At 56.1% G+C, this 20,496-nt stretch overlaps 2 protein-coding genes across 4 annotated transcripts in view; both read left to right on the forward strand.

Moving 5' to 3' along the window:
- The first annotated feature begins 1,527 nt into the window (after window positions 1–1,527).
- SLC4A9 (solute carrier family 4 member 9) lies at window positions 1,528–14,438 on the forward strand. Its single transcript, XM_051631576.1, has 20 exons — window positions 1,528–1,796; window positions 3,463–3,623; window positions 3,823–3,972; window positions 4,141–4,202; window positions 4,277–4,434; window positions 6,161–6,248; window positions 6,491–6,645; window positions 7,282–7,398; window positions 7,604–7,778; window positions 8,059–8,192; window positions 8,307–8,578; window positions 9,239–9,294; window positions 9,391–9,573; window positions 9,704–9,817; window positions 10,432–10,593; window positions 10,773–10,951; window positions 11,199–11,271; window positions 12,627–12,695; window positions 13,573–13,746; window positions 14,157–14,438. Exons 1-20 carry the CDS (start codon window positions 1,528–1,530, stop codon window positions 14,436–14,438), a joined length of 3,033 nt encoding a protein of 1,010 aa, XP_051487536.1.
- Window positions 14,439–15,297: 859 nt separating this feature from the next.
- The window catches only part of ANKHD1 (ankyrin repeat and KH domain containing 1), a 110,440-nt gene continuing 105,241 nt past the window's right edge, over window positions 15,298–20,496 (forward strand). For all 3 annotated transcript variants that reach the window (XM_051630965.1, XM_051630966.1, XM_051630967.1), the window contains exon 1: window positions 15,298–15,677. In XM_051630965.1, coding sequence (XP_051486925.1) covers window positions 15,399–15,677 — 279 coding nt within the window. In that variant the 5' untranslated portion in view covers window positions 15,298–15,398. The remainder of the gene's footprint in view (window positions 15,678–20,496) is intronic.

Consider the following 20,496-nt stretch of genomic DNA (forward strand, 5'->3'; position numbering starts at 1 on the left):
CCAGACCCTCTGACTGCTTCTTTGCTGTATCCCCCCCATGCCGTGTGACCCCCGTGCCGTGTGACCCCCACACGCCATGTGACCCCGAGCATGGAGCCCTCCAGTGGCGGCAGGTTCCCTCCATCCTGCACAGGCACAGGAATCATATCCCAGCAAAGCAGGAGCCACATGTTGACCCCAGCCCCCCAGCCCTGTCCTCCCCATCCCATACCTCTCCTGGAGGAGCTGGGGGTCTCCAAGAAGTCAGAGGTGGCCTTGGCTGAATCCAGTGCTGCAGGGCCAGGTATGCTGCAGCATGGGGGTGTCCTGGCATGGCCTTGCCCCCACCATGCTGTAGCTGTTGCCCTCCCCTCCTGCTGGCGCTGAGCAGGGAAGGATGAGGCCAGCCCCATGGGGCAGCTGCTGGAGTGAAGCTGGTTGTGGGGATGGAGAGAGTCCTGGGAATCAGCTACAGCACAGAGGATGGGTGCAGGGGGGGTTCGGTTGTACTTTGAGGTAGTGGGGTTGATGTGAAGTGGTGCCCACCCCCTGCCTTCCCCAGGGCTGGAGCCAGCACCAGCAACTTCCCAGCCTCAACTCCCAGCCCACCTGTCCAAGGCAGGTGCCAACACCCCAGAGACCAGTGCACACCACACCCCCCAGACGTGACTTTAGCAGCAGTGCTGCCTGGCCCCACTCTGGGCTGTCTCTGGGGCCCAATCCTGCCAAGGGCCGGTGGGCTCCAGCCCAGCCTGCTGGTGCTGGCTGGGTGTTTGTGTTGCCCGCTGCTGTGTTTGCACTGCACACAGCCCGGCTGTTTGTGTGCAGGGCCAGGAGAGCCTCGCCTGGTGACAGCCACACTGCAGGCACAGCGGGTGCCCACTGGGACCCCTTCTGCCACTCCCTGTGCCCGCAGGGTGATGGGGCTGTGCCCACATCCTTCCTCCCGCACGCACTGTGACATCCTGTCACCCTCTGCACGGCAGGATGGCCGCAGCCCTGACGCCGTCCTGGCCTTGCCATAGACACTGCCAGTGGCAGCCCTCTCTTGCCACACTCTGGATTTCCTCAGGGGTGACACATCCTTCCCCAGCACGCATCCTGGGAAGAGCTGCCAGGGGTCATGCCACCCCTCCTGTCACACACACAGGCACATTGGCACAGGCACTGACGCTGCCACCGCCTCTCCAGGGTTGTCCTCGCTGTCCCCTTACCAAAGCCTTGCAGGCTGCAGGAAGGCTTGGGATGCTGCTGCCCTGAGAGCATCACTGCGGTTTTGTCCCCACGGGTCACTAGAAGGAGGCAGGGGGTTCCTCTGGTCTCTGGCCCAGATGTGTGGCCTGGGGTGGCAGAAGCAGGCCACACTGGGACCCATAGGGCTGGCCCTGATATTTTGAGGTCATTGTTTTGGGCTTGGCTCTCATGTATTGGTTTGTGGCCAGTTCAAGCTGGTTTGCCGCTTTTAAAAGGTGTGGGATGAGTGGGATCCTGTGAGTGCTGGCAGTTCTGGAGTGCAGCCCACAACTTTGACTGCTAGTGCTGGCGGCCATGCAGGCCCAGGTGCCCGTGGTGGCCAGAACAGCTCTCCCAGCATCAGATGCCCACTCACAGCCCAGATCAGAAGGTGGTGACCTTGAAGCTCCCTACCCAGCCTTTGGCTGCAGCATCATCCCCTCCATCATGGTTCCAGAGGCCAAGAGAGCTGCGACCATCCTGCAATGGGAGGAAGGAGGGAACACCAGCTGCCCTCTGCTCTTCATCCAGCTCAACCAGCTCCTCAGCACTCCAGCAGGGCTGGAGTGGAGAGAGATGTCCAGGTAGGCACAGCTGTACCTGCTTTGCGATGCTTTGGGAAGCTCAGCCTTCAAAAGCCCAGCTCAGATGAGGTGCACTGCATCTCCTAAGGCTGGTGGTTCCTCAGCCCCAGAGCAGGGCTGCTGGCTGTCGTCTGCTCCCGCCAGTGCCTGCGCTGCTTCTGCCTGGCTGAGGGTGACTTAAGTCATGGGAGAGGGCAGGGGGTTCAGCAAGGCATGGGCAGTGACCCTTCATGAGCACAGCACCTGTGCTTCAGCTCCTGCTTTTGCTGCCTCTCTGAGGCTCCAGAGGCTGCCCCAGGGCTGGGACGGTGCTTTGACACTTTCCACATCCATCTGCCCAGCACATTTTGGGAGGCAACCAGGAGGGTATGTCAGGACAGGCTGGGCTGGGGATGATGGGGCACAACAGGAAGGAGCTGGGGCCAGCTGGGTGCTGGTGTGGCTGCAGGAGCACAGGGCCATGGGGGTCTGCAGATGTCATTGGTCTGCCCTGAGGGTCTGAAGGTCTGGAGGGGGGGAAAAAAAACGGGATGTAGCTGTGACAGCTCTCCGCGGCACCCAACCTTCTCCCTGGCATGGTGGCCCATCGGCAGGACCTGCTCTGCTGGGGCACTCTCTGCCCAAGCAGCATGCTGGGCCACCCTGCAGCAGCGCCCACCCAAAGGAAAGCTCTATCTGTGCCCAGTATTAAGATATTTGGTATGGCCTGAGCATGGCAAACCAGTCAAGACACTTCTGTGTGGACTCCAGCAAGAGCTGCTAATGGGCAGGGAAACGCCCAGTCCCAGTACAGCCTGGGGTTGGGTGGGTTGGGAGCAACTCTACAGAGAAGGGCTGGAGATACCGGTGGATGACAGGTGGGACATTAGCCAGCACCATATGCTCACAGCACAGAAAGCCAACTGCATCCTGGGGTCATCACTGGCAGCATGGCCAGCAGGGTGAGGAGGGGACTGTCCCTTCTGCTCTCCTGAGACCGCTTCTGGGGCACTGCATCCATCTCTGGGGTCCCCAGCACACGGACCTGTGAGAGGGAGGTGGACATGAAAATGGTCCAAGGGCTGGCACTATGGAGAGAGAGGCTGGGAGAGCTGGGAGTGCTCAGCCTGGAGAGGAGACAGCTCTGGTGAGACTGTGCTGGGGCATTTCAGTCCCTGTAGTGATGGGACAAGAGGCAACAGTTTTAAACTGCAAGAGGACAGGGTTAGATTGGACACGGGGAAGAGAAGTTTCACCATGAGGGTGGTGAGACACTGGGGCATGTTGCCCAGAGAATTTGTTGATGCCCTGTCCCTTATGGGAACTGTTCAAGGCCAAGTTGGATAGGGGTTTGAGCAACCTGATCCAGTGAAGATGTCCCTGCTCAGTGAGTGGGGGTTGGACTGGATGGTCTGTGAAGGTCCCTTCCTACCCTAATGCTCTGCAACCCATGACTGGTAAAATCCTCCTGATCAGGAGATCAGAGTGAAGTGTGGTTCAGCAGGAGGCTGCCCATCTTCCCCTGCTCCATGAGCCCACTGCAACCCTCTCTGAGTCCCCCCAAGCCCCTCTTTGCTTCTGCCATCCCCATGCCAAGTTCAGAGATGGTCCCAAGCTCCAGGTCCCGCTGCCTGCAAAGGTGGCATGGCACTACCTCACCACTGACCCCCCACATCTCCCTGGGCAGGTGGATAAAGTTTGAGGAGAAGGTGGAAGATGGTGGGGACCGCTGGAGCACACCCCATGTCCCAGCCCTGACCCTGCACAGCCTTTTTCAGCTGAGGACGTGCCTGCAGAGTGGGACAATGCTCCTGGATCTGGATGCCTCGAGTTTTAAGGAAATAATTGGTATGTGGGGAATGCACAGGTCACCTCCTGGAAAAAGTGGTCATCAGAGAGGGACCAGGCCACCAAGGAAGTCCTTACATAAAAGCCCTGATGCATGATAGCCGGGTACCTGAGGTGGCGGTCTGTTGCTCCAGCAAAGTAGGTCTTTCCCTGGGCAGTGAACTGGGGGGACTCAGGGCTGTCCCCATCCCTGTTGCAGATGAAGTGCTTTCTGGGCAGTCTGAGGAAGCAGAGCTGCAGCCTGAGCTGAGGCAGCGCCTGGCAGCCCTTCTGCTCCGCCAGCCACAGCACCAGCCCACCACATCCCCCCTGCAGCTCCTCACTGAGCTCAGCCTCTCTCCCTGCCAAGGTAGGCACAGTGCCCAGCAGCATGGCTGTCCCACCCAACACCATGGCTGCCCCACTTGCCACCACAACTGTCCCACCTCGCACCCTCCACTGCCTCCAGCCTTCAGCAGTACCCGTGCCAGCTGTTTGCTCACACTCGTATTTTGCTGCTTGCCCTGCTTCTTTGCAGGGAAGGCCAAAAGCTGGTCTGAGCCCGGAGCCCAGGTCTCCAAAACACCTCTTAAGGAGCAGGTAAGGCAGGATGGAGCTGGACTGGGGGAAGCTGCTGCACCAAAGCCCCAGCTGCTGCATCCCTTTCCTTTCAGCTGAGAAACCGATTTAAGAAGAAAATCCCACAGGGGGCTGAAGCAGCCCACATTGCTGTAGGTGAAGTGGAGTTCCTGGAGAAGCCCTTCACTGCCTTCATCCGCCTCAGGCGAGGGGTGGCCCTCGGCTCCCTGGCTGAAGTCTCCCTCCCCAGCAGGTAACCAGAGCATGGCTGATGGCCCTCTGCCCCGTCCACCCCTGTCTCCCCACTCCTTCCCACACAGGATAGGGTTTTGCTAGGTGAAAGCCAACGGTGCAGCACCCACAAGCAGTCCCAGAACTCTTTCTTGCTTCTTCCCTTCCTGCTTTTCCCAGATCCTTAGGAGGATCCTGGGATGGAGTGAGAGTTTCACAGCCTCGGGAGGACAACCCTTGGGATACCCTCACCCGGGCTTTGCTTTCACTCTCTTCCTTGGGAGGCTCTGGATGTGCTTCACTTACTGCCCGGGAGCATGGGGGCTAGTGGCTGGGAAGAGGGACACAGGTTTGCAGGAGCCTCTTGCCCTCCCATTGCCTATGATGCTCTTCTGGGCAGTGGGATAGCTTTTGTGGTACTGTTGGTGTAGGGGGAAAGCAGCAGGTGTAGGAGGTGTTTCTCCGTGGCTGAGGAACGCATCGTCTGAAGGTGTAAGGAGAAAAGGTCAGTGTGCCCCTTGTGCTGGGGACTTCTTAGGGAGCATGTGGAGGAGGCAGGCGAGGATCAGGAGGGACATTGCCACCTCCTGGTCACTCTGCCCAGAGCACCCGTTCACCAAGAGCTGTATGGAGCAGGACATCCATCCACCTCCTGCTCTCTCCTTGGTGGAGACGGGTGGCTGGTCCCCGGGGATTGTCTCACGACAACCCCTTGCCCTGTGTTTTCCTACCCCAAACATGAGGTGAAGGAGAGCTTGTCCCTACCCATCCCTTTGCCCATGGTGTCATCCACTTTGCCAGCCACTCCAAGCTGTCCTGTGAGTGCAGCCACCATTTCAGGGCTATCTCCCACTCAGGTCCATCTCTAGGATCTTAAGGTTTTCGCATTGCCTTGATGAAGATGTCTGGGTGAAAGCAGTTCCAGGTGGCTACCATCACCCCCTGACCCCTCCAGAGCAGGCTCTGGGAGGCCTCCAGCACTGACGCCCCACATCAAGACTGTAGCAGGTTCTGTTGAACCACCTTCAGCCCTGCTCGTGCTGTTGGAGGAGTTTTCCTACCTTGTCTCTGGAGCTTTGCTTGGGGTACAATCACTGGAACCTCACTGCAGCTTCAGAGTATCAGCACTGTAATCAGTTTTGCCAGTTTTGTAAAGGAGTGGAGAGCTTGGAAAGGGCTTGGAGAGATATTTGGATGGGCTGTCCCTCTGGAGACTGTATTAATTTGCATTACCCTCTGAGGTGTGCGATTTGAGCCATATTTATTCAAGGACTTTGAGCCCTCTTTTCAATTTCTTCCCATGTCCCGGTAGTCCTGTCACACCTACAGCCCATGCTGCTGACAAGCTTTCCTTCCTGATGCTTAATGGTCCTGCATCCTGCCTGCAAGCAACATCAGCATGACCCCCCAGACAGCTCCATCCCAGAGCTCAGCCCCACAGACATCTCCAGCCCAGGATGTTTCCTTCTCTGCCCCAAAGATGTCATATCCACCTTGTCCCCAGCTTGGGTTTCTGCAGCCCTTGTGATCTTGGCTGGGGCCCTGGTGTCTCATGGTGTCCTCTGGGGTTTACATGCAGTGGCAGCAGACACACGTCTCTGCCCTGATCCCCTACTTATGGTGGCAACAGCCCCCCAGGCTGGCCTAGCTGTAGTCCCCAGCATCCCTGCAGCACCATGGTCTCCTCTGGGAGAAGCATCCCCCAGCGAGAAGAGGGCTGCTCGGGAGATATGCTGTCTCACCTGCAGGTTCCTCTTCATTTTGCTGGGTCCCCGAGCCAAAGTGAAAGCCTACCATGAGGTTGGCAGGGCCATGGCCACGCTACTGACGGATGAGGTGAGGCTGCTGCAGCACCCATGGGAGGGATGGGCTTGGGCTGAGGACACTGAAGCTCCTCTCCTCTGCAGGCTGCAGTGGGGGAGGCAGAGGATGGGGCAAGCTGGTGGCCTCCCTTGCCAAGGATAAGTCTGTCACACTGAAGTGGGTGGGTGCCTTTCCCAGAGTCTGCAGACTGGGAGGAAGGCTCCAAGCAGTTGAACACAGGAACATGATGGCTAAATCATGGCATCTCCCTGCAGCTCTTCCAAAGGGTTGCCCGGCAGGCTGAGCACCAAGAGGACCTCATTGCAGGGATGGAGGCATTCCTGGATGAGCTGACTGTGCTTCCTCCTGGGAAATGGGACCCCAGTGTCCGAATTCCTCCTCCAAGTTGTCTGCCATCTCCACACAGGAGGTAGGCTGGAAGGAGAGTGCCCACAGCCTCTGCCAGCCCTTCTGCAGGCTCCCAGGTGGAGACCTCTGCCTGCAACATTGAAATTCCTTTCTCTGTGTGGATGAAGCTACCTAGGAGCCAACCTCTACCAGTGAGGTCCTCCCAGACAAGCCCCTCTGCTGATCTGGCCAATGGCCACAGCTCTGGTCCCTGCTGCTGTTAGTCCTACTGCCCCCCCCAGCAGGGGATGGCAAAGCTGCCCCAGGTGCCTTTCAGGCAGGAGCTGTTGGGATGTTGGGCTTCAGCACCTGGACATGAAACATCCTCTGGGCAGGACTCCTCCAGCTCTGTCTAACTCCTCCACCAAAACTGGTCCCATTATCACTGGCTCCAGGGCTTGGTGGAGTAGGTTGTGGTTGGGTTGGAAGGGACTTCTGAAGATCTAGTCCAACCACCCCATCTCTCCTCTTCTTGATCTTTCTCCTCCTCCTCATTATCAGGAGATACATGAGGTCCCCCCAGCCCTGCTTGCACCCCTGCCCCCTCTCCATCATCCCTGTCCCTTCACAGTGTCTAGATGCAGATCTAGATTAGATGCAGCTGGGTCCTGAGGGCTCCAACCTGAAGCCTATGGTCTAAGGCTGTGGTCTGCCACAGGCCCATCATGCACTCACCAAATCCGCAGTCCCATGGCCACCAGGATGTGGCAGCAGCCGGGGACAGAGCTGGCCTGGGCCACCAATGCTCCACGGAGGAGCTGGAGAGAACGGGCAGGTGAGTGTCTGGAAGGATGACAGTGGGGGGGTGTGCAGCAGGAAGCCTAATTCAGGGCAGGGTGCTGGCTCTCCTCAGCACACGGGGCCACCACATCCAAACCACTCTGGCCTTGTGTCTCCTGGGGAAGGGACCGTCCCCTGCCTTGCAGCTCTCACAGGGGGTGATGGGGGTGATGCCCTGAGACCTCCCTCCACTGCCCCAGGCTTTTTGGGGGGCTGCTGCGGGACATCCGGAGGAAGGTGCCATGGTACGGCAGTGATTTCTGGGACGCCCTGCACCCCCAGTGCCTCTCAGCAGTGCTCTATATCTACCTGGCAACGGTCACCAACGCCATCACCTTCGGTGGCATGCTGGGGGATGCGACCGCCAACATGCAGGTTGGTGTGGCCACAGGCTGCCCAGCACCAACCACACTTGGCCCAGCCCACAGGTCTCCTGGGTGTCCCACTCACACCCATGCCCAGGGAGCCAGTGGTGCCCCAAGGGCACCCTGAGCATCATCAAAGTCCTGTGTCCTTCTCCAGCCTCTGTGGTCCTCAAGTGCTGAACTTGCACCCTGCAGGAAGCTGCCAGCAGCTGTGCCACTGCAGGGGACAGGCCTGGGACCCCTGACCCCACCATGTGCCTGGGCCCTTGTACCCCTTCTCTGCATTTCAGGGAGTGCTGGAGAGCTTCCTGGGCACAGCCTTTGCTGGCTCCATCTTCTGCCTCTTTTCTGGCCAGCCCCTGACCATTCTGAGCAGCACTGGCCCTGTGCTGGTCTTTGAGCGCCTTCTCTTCTCCTTCAGCCAGTACGTATGGTGCCATGGACAGTTCCTGAGGCCACTGTCCCCTGGCCAGGGCACAAGCAACCAGCATGCCAGATGAGTGTCACTGATGAGGTTTTGGGTCACCCTTTCCACCAGGGACCACAGCTTGGATTACCTGGAGTTTCGCCTCTGGATTGGGCTCTGGGTGGCCTTTTTTGGTGTAGTCCTGGTGGCCACTGAGGCCAGCCACCTGGTGCGGTACTTCACCCGCTTCACTGAGGAATGCTTCTGTGCCCTCATCAGCTTGATATTCATCTATGACTCCCTGAAGAAGATGCTGAGCCTGGCAGATACCTTCCCCATCAACTGGCAGTACCGGCTGGACAATGTCACCTCCTACAGCTGTGTCTGCAACTTGTCCAGACCCGGTGAGCTCAAGCAGCTGCAGAGCTGGTGGGGATTGGGAGGCTGCTGCTACCCCAGGAATCTCCTGGGACCCTGCTGCCCAGCTATATGGGGAAAGGTGCAGAAAGAGGAGGTGGCTGCTCAATCCCATCTTTGCCTGCCTGACCACAGTGCCACCTTCCTCCACTCCTCTTCATGTTGTCTGTCCATCTGTCCCTGTTCCCCAGCACAGCCCAGGCACTGGATAGGGAGCACTGGAAGCAAGAAGAGCCTTGGTCTGGCTTCTGTGGCTCTGGGATGGGGGATGTCAGGGGCTGGAGGTGGGCACCTGGGTGGGTTTGCACTGCTGTTTTCAGACTGGTCTGTAAATCAGAGGGTGTCTTCTGGGGCCTGATGGTGTGTTCACACTGATCCTGCAAATGAGACACATACCTTGTACCGAAAGCATCAGTGTTGTGCACAGCCCGGGGCTGATGGTGTCTCCGAGTGTTTGATGCTCCAGCCAAGCCCTTCACAGGGGTATCTTCCCTTGGTGCTTCCCAGAGCCTCAGGTGTCCCATGGTGCCCCATGCATCATCCTGTGCCCCTAGGAAGACCATGAGGAGCTGCCCTAACCCAGTCATCCCTAATGGAGTGTCCTCCTGGTGCTGGCAGGCACCCTGACCCCACTTGTCCCCTTGCAGGTCACAGCTCCACAGGGAACGACACACTGTTCACCTCGCCCCTGGCCCCCCAGCAGGTACAGCCCCTGCTCCCAGGCAGGCAGGCAAAAGGCTGGGGTTGGCCTGAGGTGTCTGTGTATGACCCCTGCGCGCTGCCTGCCCTGTCCCTGCAGCCTCCTGCTGCCCCAGCTGGGCTGAGCAGGACCCAGTGCCTGCATCGAGGTGGGCACCTCATGGGAAGCAGCTGCCAGTACGTGCCTGATGTCACCCTCATCTCCTTCCTGCTCTTCGGGGGCACCTTCCTCTCCTGCACTGCACTCAAGCGCTTCAGGAGCAGCCGCTACTTTCCTGCAGGGGTGAGCATCCTCCGGCTGCCCCAGCACTGTGGCCACCCATCCTGGTGGTGTGGGGAAGGCTCTAGGTGCTGTGACCCAGAGGTGCTCCCAGGGCAGCCCCTTGCGCAGGCCAAGCCCTCTCCATCTGCAGGTGCGGAAGCTGGTGAGTGACTTCGCCATCATCCTGGCCATCCTTGCCTCCTGTGCTGTTGATGCCGCCCTGGGCCTGGAGACCCCCAAGCTCCTTGTCCCCAGTGAGCTGAAGGTGCTGGTGGGAAGTGGGTCTGTGCCCCCTGCAGTGGCCATCCTGCTACACTGCTGCTGTCCTTCCTGTCACTGGGTCCAGCCCTACGGGGCTGTGGGCTGCACCCCAGGAAACAAGAAGGGGCTCAACTGCAGCTGATCCCATGTTCTGTAAATAACCTGCCTCCGTCCTGGATTAACCATGTCACTACAGTTCGTGCTACAGCCAGAGTCACAGGCTCAAGTCTGGGCTTGGGCTCCCCACCCTGGGTGTGGAATGGGGCTGGCAGCACCTCAGAGCAGCCTGTGCTTGCTGCCACCTCCTTGGGCTTGCCATCATCAACACCCCACACCACCTCTTTCCACCCGCTCCTGGGCGCACATGCCCAGTTCCTAGTTTGTGGTGCCTAGGAGCGACCCCCTGCCTCACCATAGCCAGGGTGTCCTCATGGGGGTCTGATGGGTCATGCTGCCTACGAGCATCCCCAGGATGAGAGAAGATGCTCTTCCTCTCCCCAGGTGGGGCAGCCCTGTGCAGGGCTCTAGCATGGGCACCCAGGGCTGCTTCCATCAACTGTCTCAGTTGCAGACCCCACAGGTGGGTGGCAGCTGCTGTGACCCTTCTGCTCTCTGCAGCCCACAAACCCAGCACGGGGCTGGATCGTCTTCCCCTTTGGAGCTAATCCATGGTGGGTCTGCCTGGTGTCTGTGGTGCCTGCTGTCCTTGCCACCATCCTCATTTTCATGGACCAGCAGATCACGGCTGTCATCCTTAACCGCAGGGAGTACAAGCTGCAGGTCAGTGGGGGACAGGCAGGACCCAGCAATGGGTCCTGGCTGGCCTCCGTGGGCTAGGGGGCAGCTGGGGGTGAGCAGGAGCCCGAACTGGCTGGGAAGGTGAGCAGAGTCCACTGCTGCCCCTCTGATGCTGCTGGTGAGATGGCTCACCCCCAGCACCACTGTCTTTCCCGTTGCAGAAAGGAGCAGGCTTTCACCTGGATCTTCTCTGTGTCTCCCTCCTGATGGTCATCACCTCTGCCACTGGCCTCCCCTGGTATGTCTCGGCCACAGTCATCTCCCTAGCGCACATGGAGAGCTTGAGGAAGGAGAGTGCAACCTCGGTCCCTGGAGTGCATCCTGAGTTCCTGGGCATCAGGTACACAACGAGCCCAGACCCCACTCTGGGGGACACCCTGGCTGTGTCTGTGCAGCCAGGAGATGGGGACATGCCCAGTCTGGTCAGCAGACCAAGCTTTGGATCTGCTTGTGTCTCCCTGGGCATGCCAGCTGTCCCTGTGGCCATCAAAGCTGAGAAAAGCGGAGGCCTGATGGCTGTAGAGCAGGTGGGGCTGTGGGCTCCCTTGGGGGGCTGGGCACCCCTCACCCTGTGCTGCCACCCGCAGGGAGCAGCGCCTGACTGGCCTGGCTGTCTTCATCCTGACGGGGATCTCTGTCTTCATGGCACCTGTTCTCAAGGTACAGAGTCTGGCTGCTGGGTTTGGCCTCTTTTCCAAGGTGGGAGGTGGCTGTGTCCTGCAAGGCTGCGGGACTCCTAACCCCACCATTCCTAGACCCATCAAACCACTCTGGGAAGCCTGACCAGGAGGCAGGGAGCTGTGTGCTGTGTGGGAAGGGGGTTGGCTGGAGCAGCACAGCAGAGCTAGCACCTCCAGTGCACTCTGCCTCTGACAGCTGGCCACCCTACAGTGGGCACTAGGGTCCCCTGACATCCCCAAAAACACCTCACCACTGCGCCCCACGCTGCCACATGGGGGCTGAGCCTGACTGGTGTTGGCTCTCACCTGCTACTGCTGCCACATGAGGCAGAGCCCCCCAGTGTACCCTGGCCACAGCTGGATTATATATGGCAGGCAGAAGGTCACTTTCCCTCCACCTCAGTCCTCACCTCCAAGGACAGCCTTGTAAAGCCTTTGATATGGTCCCCTATTCAACACTCTTTCCTCCAAATTGGAAAGATATGGGATTGATGGATGTTGGTTGGATCAGGAATTGTCTGGATGGTTTCGTTCAAAGGGTTACAGGCTCCATGTCCAAGTGGAAACCAGCAAAGTGTGGTGTCCCTCAAGGGTCCCTAATGGGATCCTATTTAGTATCTTCATCAATGACATAGTGGGATCAAGTGAACTCTCAGGATGAGTCTGGCATGGTCCTTCATGCAAGGACCCATCTCCCCCTTGTCACTCCTGCAGTAGCCCCAGGACTAGCAGTTCCCTCCCTCCTGGGGCATGTGGTTCAATGCTTCCTCTCCAATACCTATTGCATGATGCCAGGGAGGCCTATCCAGCCCCAGGCAGTCCCTGTGTCCCTGATGGATCCATGAGGAGCAGAGAGTGATCCTCATGTCCCTCCTTGCCTGCCCTGGCTTAGGACAAAACCAAACCATGCTGAGGAACACAGAGGGCAGGAGCCAACTTACAGCAGCCGAGGAGGAGATAAAATGGAAAACAGTGTGCTGGGCAGGCAGGACCCCCCCACATTTACAGATCCTGAGCCCTAAGCCATATCTCCAAGTGGCTTGGTGTTATGTTCTCCATCTCCAGCCTGGATTGCTCTCACCATGTGCTGGAAATCAGGAGAAAAAACTCAGTGCATGCTTCCCCTTTCTGAAGGCAGCAACGAGTAATGAGGCTTGTCTGGGCTTTGAAGTCCTCAAAGCCGTAAGAGAAGCAAAAAGCCATGAAATTAATCTGGGTTATAGAAACTGCAGGAAGCAAATGCTGCAGCCACTTGTGCAGTATTTTGTACAGGAGTGGCTAGTGAGTGAGTACAGCCCCCTGGGAATCATGTCCCCTCACCCTGCTGTCTTGCAGCACATCCCGATGCCAGTTCTGTACGGGGTCTTCCTGCACATGGGGGTGGCAGCACTGAACAGCATCCAGGTGAGTGGAGCTGAGGCAGGGGTGTTGGTGGGGGCTGTTTTGGTGACGAGGAGCATTGCTTGATACCAGCTATCACTGAACAGCTGAGCCTGGATTTTAGCTCTGTATGGTGTGCAGCCTGGCACAGGTCTGCCCCCACCAGGTCCAGGCCAAGGAAGGACAAAGGAAACTTTCTGGGGCAGAGGAAAGGGAAAAAGAGTTGTCTGGGATGCTGAGGAGCATGAGTGACTTCTGCACTGATGGATCAAGTGGTTTGGGAAAGGTGGGAGGACCAGTTGATAACCCAGACTTGCTCTCAAAGTGGCTCTCCACCTAGGAGCTGCAGGCAGAGCTGGGACCTGCTGGTCCTTTGCTCCTGGCATTGCCACTGATGTGCCAGCTTTGTTCCTCCCTGGAGAAACCCATGGAGAGGAAAAAATCCCCTCTCCAGAAAGATCTATCTTTTTTTTTTTTTTTCTCCTCTAAACAATACTTCTTCCTTGCAATTAACCCTGCTCTGGCTGACAGGCTGGGAAACCCCCTCCTTCTCTCCCTCTGCTTGGGGAATCTGGAGTTGTGCTCTGGTAGAGGCAGCAGCAGTTTCCATTATGCAGGGAGGGGAATCAAGGAGTTTATATCTCTCATTTAACCCTTTAAGATCAGCTTGAGTAGTTTCTAGGTATCTGCCTAGAAAGTGCTCCCCTGGCCTGGGGTGGCACCAGCACATCTGGTCTTGCAGACAAACTCACTTGCCTCACGCTTGTGGCCAGTGGCAGGAGAGCCGCACTGCGAAAGCAATGGTGCAAACCCATGCTGCCAGCCCCGGTACCACCAGGGATGTGGGTGAGAGTTGCCTGAAAGCTGGAAGAGTGTGACCCACATGCTCTCCTCTCTATAGCTCACAGACCGTGTGCAGCTCCTCCTGATGCCAGCCAAGCACCAGCCAGACCTCTCTTACCTCCGCCATGTGCCCCTGCACCGGGTGCACCTCTTCACCATTATCCAGCTGCTGTGTCTGGCCCTGCTCTGGGTCCTAAAGTCCACCACAGCTGCTATTCTTTTCCCAGTGATGGTATGACATCCCTTTTTGATTGGATAGCACTGCTTTGGTCCCAGACTGGGTACTGCCCACGCTTGCCCTGAGCATTGCCAGAGCCCCTTGCCCCTTGTGGAAGGGACATGGGAGCTGCCCTGGGTGGGGGCTGGTGCCCTGGCAGGTGATGTATGTGGGTGCTCTGACCTCCGAGGACTGAGGAGGTCCCTGCAGGTCTTTGCCACCAGCCTTCACCAGTGGGGCTGTCGCTGCTCTGCAGGTGTTGTTCAAGTATCAATCCCTGGTATCAAGCGAGGAGAGGTGACATGCCACCTCCCCGGCATTTACCAGGGGGATGAAGGGGGTGTGACAGGGACCTCTCTGCCGGTTCTCCGGCCTCCAGCCCCCGAGCACTGTTTGGTGCTGATGTGCGCTTGGCCTTGGCCCAGCTGCTGGCGCTGGTGGGGCTGCGGAAGGGGCTGGAGCGTGTCTTCTCCCTGCACGACCTGGGCTGGCTGGACGGCCTGCTGCCTGGGGCGGCCGGGAGAGAGCCAGAAGGAACCCGGCCCAGCAGGCGGAAGGAGGAGGAAAGAAATGGCGAGGAGGTGGGTGATGTCGGGGGCACTACGCGCTCTCGCAGCCGTCCCCGTGGGTGCTCCGGTGCCAGAGCTACGGCTGGGCCAGGGCTGAGCACCCCGGTGGACGCAGGGGTTGCAGCGCTGCCCGCCTAGTCTCCCCCTCCCTTCTTCCTCAGTCTGAGCTGATGCACCGCCAAGGGCGAGAGATCAACATCTCCGTGAACTAGGACGGCGGCCGGGGCGAGGCGAGGGGCAGCGGGGCCGGGGCAGGGCCGGCTCCATCGCACCTCAGCGTGGTCCGCGCGGGAAGGGGTTGAACATCTTCCCCCAAGCCGGCCCCGCTCTCGGCCCCCTCCCCCCAGCCCGGTACGCAGCGGTGACACCCCCGGCCCGGCCGCTGACACAGACCACGTGGCCGCGCCGGGGTCGTCACGGGAGGCGGAGCCGCGCGGCCCGGAGGGACGGCGCCCTCGGCCTACGGCGGCCCGCGCTCGGGCGGGGGGCGGGGCGGAGGGGAGGCCGTTCGCCTCGACAGGCAGCGCCCCACTCCAATTGCCGCTCAGGACAGGCGGGCGTGTGCCGAGCTCCCGGGCTGACGGAGACCTTCAGCAGGGTTGGGAGGGGAGGGAGTCCCAGGGCAAGGAATAAACCAATCGAGCGGTGACAGACGCCGCGCGTTGTGAGTGACGTGCTTCCCGACCAATGGAAACCCTCGAGTCAAAGGTTGGCTTTGACCGACAGCCGGCTTGCTCCATGGGCGCCCGCGGCTCTGGCGAGGCACGCGAGTGATGTCCCGGGCGGCCAATCGGCTACCGGGAGGGTCAGGAAGCGACGCCGGCGGAGCGGGGCGGGGCGGCGGCCTCTAACCGCCTCGGCGTGCGCTCTCAGGGCAGCATGCTGGGAGCGCGTGACGCCAACTCGAGTGGCGGGTGCAGCGCCCAATCGCGCGCCGCCGTGCGCCGAGCGCGCCCAATGAGCGCGGGCAGAGCGGCGGGTGGGCGGGGCGGCACCCGCGGCCGGGTAGGGTGTGAGAAGTTAGTGGCGCTGCTGCGGTGCCGTGAGGGGACGGAGACGGCTGGGCTCTGCGAGCGGCGGCGGCTCCGGATCAGCGCGATGCTTACGGACGGCACCGCCGCCCCCGTCGGCGACGAGGAGATCGACTCGGTCGCTCCCCGCGCCCCGCCCGCCGCCGAGCCTCCCGCCGCGGCCGGGCCCTCCCCACTGGGCTTGCGGGCCGTGCGCCTCTTCGGGGAGGCCGGGCCCGGCGGGCCGGGAGGCCCCGGCGCGCCCGCGGCCGGCGAGGCCGCCCTCGACTTCAAGCTCGCGGCCGCCGTGCTGCGGAGCGGGGGCGGCGGCGGCGGCTCCGGCAGCGACGAGGACGAGGTGTCCGAGGTGAGCTATCCCGCCGGCGGGCCCGACCCTCCCCTCGCGCCGCTTCCTGACAGGCCCGGCCGGCGGCCGAGGCCGGCGCCCGCCCTCCTGCTCGCCCTGCTGGGCTCGGCGCCGCCCCGGCCGGGCGCTCGGGTCGCTGGCCGCACCACACCCCCTTCACCCCCTCGCCCCGCCCGGGCCTCACGCCGCCATGGGCGTGTGCGGCCGCACCGGAGCCGCGGGGGCGGGGTCCCGGCGGCCCCGCACGGGCAGGGCGACCTAGGGCTTTTTGCTGAAGCAGGGGAGGAGGGAGGGAGACTCGGCACCGCCGCGCTTCTCGGTAGTCTCTGGGGAAAGGGGGCTGGACGCCCCGCCGGGAACCTCCTGGAGCGTCCCGGCGCTCTGTCTCTGCCTTCGGAGGGTGGGGGAAAAGATGTCTCCCGTGCTGCTGCCTCCTGACCTCTAGGAGTGATTTCCACTCTGACCCAGGTTTGGAGGGGGCGGTGGGATTCTCCACCCTGTGGAGCATAAAGTAAAGCCTCTGGCCCCCTGGATTGCTGCGCTGGACTCCGAACGAAGAATGTGGGATTCTTGGACTCTCCTAAATTCCTGATATATATACATACGTACATACACACTTTAATACAATAGAAATATTATTCAAGAAAATGGAAGAGGATAATGGAGGTGTCTTCCTTTGATCTTTCAAACCTGCAGAGAGTTTTAAGGGAAGGGTGTGGGGGAGAGACTGCATCCTTATCCCAACCCACATGGAGCATTGTTGGGCCTGTAAACTTGCATCTAATACTGCTTTATGTAGCCTAGGGAGAGAAGATAAATTAAGGTTTTTACCTGTCGCTGCTGCCCACTCATCCTACACCAAAGGGTGAATCTTACTTCCTTAGTTGCCTCTTTTAGAAAGAAGACTTGAGATCACAGCTGCCATCATAACCCTCATGTAGTCTGAGTGGAAAGCAGGACAAAGTGGCTAGCACTCGCAGGCTTTTTGTGAATCCAGTATCTTGTAATTCTGTGTGCTTCTGCAGGGTAAAGAAGATGGTAGCTGAGGTGATACATACCAATTTTTCTTTATGGGCCAGGAGTGTGTACTTTGGTGTGTGTCCATATTTCTTCTGAAGTCAAAGGAGGGTAGCCTGTGTTCATTCTCCCGTGTCTAAATTTTTTGCCTTCTATTGATCTTTTGTCCAGCTCTCTTGAACTCTAAACTGACAGGTTTTGTCTGAATAAAAAAAGTGATTAAACTGATGTAAACGCAGATTTGCACTTCGCTCGTGACCACCTAACCTGAGATAAAAATTGTGTTACCAGCAGGACATTTTAAATAAAAATCTAATGAGCAGGCAGATGAGCACTTGTGTGTGAATGTTCCTTGCGTGATTGGTATTCTGAACATATGTTCAAATACATACCTGTTTTGGGGAGCTGCAAGGCCTACTGTAGATAGACTGGGTTGCATGTAATTTGTGAGATTCAGCTCTGTAGGATGTCTTTCATGTCACATTTTAATGTATATTTGAAGAAACAAAGCAGTAGTTCCAGAAATTGGAAAATTATGGGAAATGGGCTGTATCAGTGTATGTGGCTCTTTACAGCATGAGCAGAGTTCTGCTTTGAAAGCTTTTCCCTGTTGAACCTGCCCTGTTATTTAAAGAATGTGAAAATTGAACAGCTGAGGTGTTTACTAAACACTCTAATAGTAAGTATTAAGAAGATAGCCTATTAAAAATAATGTCAGGGAGGTTGGCATTGAGGTAAAAAAAAAAAAGTTCCCAAACATCTGTTAAAGTAAAATTACGAATTTGAAAAACCTGGAAAAAAAAATTTCTCATTTAAAATATGTCATAATAAAAAGAAAAGTTGGAATTAAAGCCCTTGGAAATTTCCAGAATGCATGTAGAGGAGTTTGGCTAATCTAGAAGCTGAAATTGCCTGGGGAGTTCTCCTGTCTTGTGTTTCTGGTTGTGGAGAGTCACCTGGGGAAGAAGCATGGGTGGGAAGGATGTGCCTTATATCTGTGTTGTCTTGCTGGGCTATGAGGTATGGCTGGGAGGACCAATAGTGAATTTTTTTTCTTCTTTATATATGAGAACTAAAGAAGCACCTGTTGTCAGTGTTGTTTTTGTTGGTGGTTGTTTTGGTTTTTTTAAACAAAGAAAAGACAATAAGTTCTGGGGTGGAACATTGCAATTCTTGAACAGTGCTGCTTTGAAAACCCAGTGACTGTTTGGAGTGTGGTCTTGTGCCATGAGTCACAGATTTGGATGTATGCCTTTAGCTGTGGAATTGGTGAGAACTGGAAGGGGGAATTCAAATAAAGTGAGCATTTGCCATGCTGCCTTGATATGCACTCTTTACTTTTGAAGTAATAAAAATAATGGTAAAATATTCTGTAGGCTCTGCAGTGGTATTTAGGTTTTGTATCCTTGTCTTAGTCTGAGTTTAAATTGCTAAAATAATTGGATTCATCAAAATGGCAAATTAGGTAGAAAAGAAAATAATCAGGGAAGCGCAGGATGAAGAGTGTAATGAAGTATTCATCTAGAGAATGAAAAGAGCAATATATTTTAGCTTAACTTTTTGGAAAAGCTATTGCATCAGATTTTCAAGTACTTTACAGTGGGAGTATTGTCCACATTTTACAGGTGAAGAGTGTGCCACATTTATCCTGCCTTGCAGAACTGAGAGGAAAACCAAAGCTTTCTGGTTTCCTAGCTCAGTGCTAGGGTAGTCACTAAGCTGTTGGCTGAGAAACCCAGGGATGAAGTGGATCCTGTATAAATGAGTCGTGTCAGGTCTTAAGGTGAAATATAAATGCAGCTGTAATATAGCTGAATATTTTCTAGAATTACCAGTTAAAATTATCACATGCAAACAGAAACAACTGCAAGCTGAAGCATGCCTTTAGGCATGGAAGGATGAGGCTGGGAGGCTTTGTGTTATTTCTGCATAAAACAGAGGGTAAAGCTGTGGTTCTCCTGGGCCTCGTGAGAAACTTTCTCCACTGGTTGCAGTTTTGGTTTTGGCCTTGGTGTAAATCGTTGCCTGGTTGCCTTCTAAGCTGAATCAGGGTTCGGACACAGCCTGCAACCTGTTTAGGGTGAGATTTTGATGTAATTGTAACTGTATTACTAGCTCTCCTTGTGAATTTTGTTGACAATTAAAGTGGTGTCAAAGACACGAGTATTAAACAACCTCTTCCGTACTGGTTGAGAAGCCTATAGGTCAAGGTGAAGGCGTGCTGCAGGGCAGTGATTAATAGTGCATGGATGTGAAGTCCATAGGGTCCTTGGTGGTTGAGGGCTTCTGGCCACGGAGCACACAGGTTCTTATCAAAAACCATTGTATAGCAGACTGAGCAGTAGAAACAGAGTTGAAGCAAGTGATAAACATGGCAGTGTTAGTGCTTGCAGGATTGTGCAGTTTGCTGATCTGTTGTAAATCAAGGAGGAGAAGCCAGCTGTGCTGACCAAAGTATCAGGGCATCTTGGAACTCGATTCAGTAAGTAGCTTTTGGGGGTGACATGTAGCAAGTCTCTTGTGTTCTGTAGTGCAGGAGTTTAGAAGCCTTCAGTGGCAACTGGAGCTCATGCACTCCTTGGCTATGGAGCCGGTAACAGAGCTCTCAGCTTCCCTTGCCAGAGGAGGCTGTCTGCTGCCACCAGCTTGCCTTACTTAAGCCTGTACCTATTGCATAAGCCTCTGGGGATATTTACATAAAGCATAATTAAAAATCAGACATAACCTACCTCCTCCAATGAGTAGAATTAATAGTCAAATGGCATGTACTCCAGATCAGTTCAGTACTTGGAGATTTTTTCTGGGGCTTAGTTTTTTTTCTTCCTCACCCCCCCTGCTCCCAATGTGAGGTCTTTTAGTTTTTAAACTGGGTTTTGAATTCAGAGTAAATAGGTAGTTTGTTTTAAATTGGCAGTGTAGTCTGTTAAAGTTATTGCAAGGTTATAGAACCTTCTCAGTGTGGCACTGCTTCTTCAGGGGTATACACAAGGTATCTTTGGCTTCTCTGGTTAATTTAATGCTATTATTAAGTATCACAGAATCAGAATCACAGAATCATCCTGTTAGAAAGGACCCTGAAGATCATGAAGTCCAACCATAACCTAAATCCACCAACCATAACCTAATCTACACATTCAGTGCTTATACCTTTCATTTTTCTTTATTATATTTGAAATAATGTAAATAAAAACATTTTTTTGATCACAAGAAATAGAAATTTAAAAAGTTGGTGCAAATTCAGGTAGAAAATAATAGAGAAGACTTTTCTCTGAAAAATAAAATTTTCAGTTTAGCAGTTGATGTTTGTCTAATTTCGAGTAGCTCTTTCAAAGGTGAGGAAGTAAGAGATAAAAGAAAATGGAAAATTTTCTTCAAGAATTATTCACTGTTTAGAAAACATCAGTAGACAATGGTTTCAGGCTTAAGGATGTGGAGAACTGGGTTAGTAGGGTGTTAATTTATTCCCAGCCTGATCAAGCACCTAATTCTTGGAAAAGTCTTGGTAGGTGTCTCTATAACTTTGGAAGTCTGGCCTGTGGTAGCTAGCTTGTGTCCAGTTCTGGGCCCCTCAGTTCAAGAAGGACAGGGAACTGCTTGAAAGAGTCCAATGCAGAGCTACAAAGATGATGGAGAGAGTGGAACATCTCCCCGATGAGGAAAGGCTGAGGGAGCTGGGTCTCTTTAGCTTGGAGAAGAGGAGACCGAGGGACGACCTCATCAATGTTTGCAAATACATTAAGGGTGTCTGGAGGACAGAGCCAGGCTTTTTACAGTGATGTCTAGTGATAGGACTAGGGGCAGT

This window comes from Apus apus, chromosome 13, assembly GCF_020740795.1.
Source record: "Apus apus isolate bApuApu2 chromosome 13, bApuApu2.pri.cur, whole genome shotgun sequence".
Taxonomy (NCBI): domain Eukaryota; kingdom Metazoa; phylum Chordata; class Aves; order Apodiformes; family Apodidae; genus Apus; species Apus apus.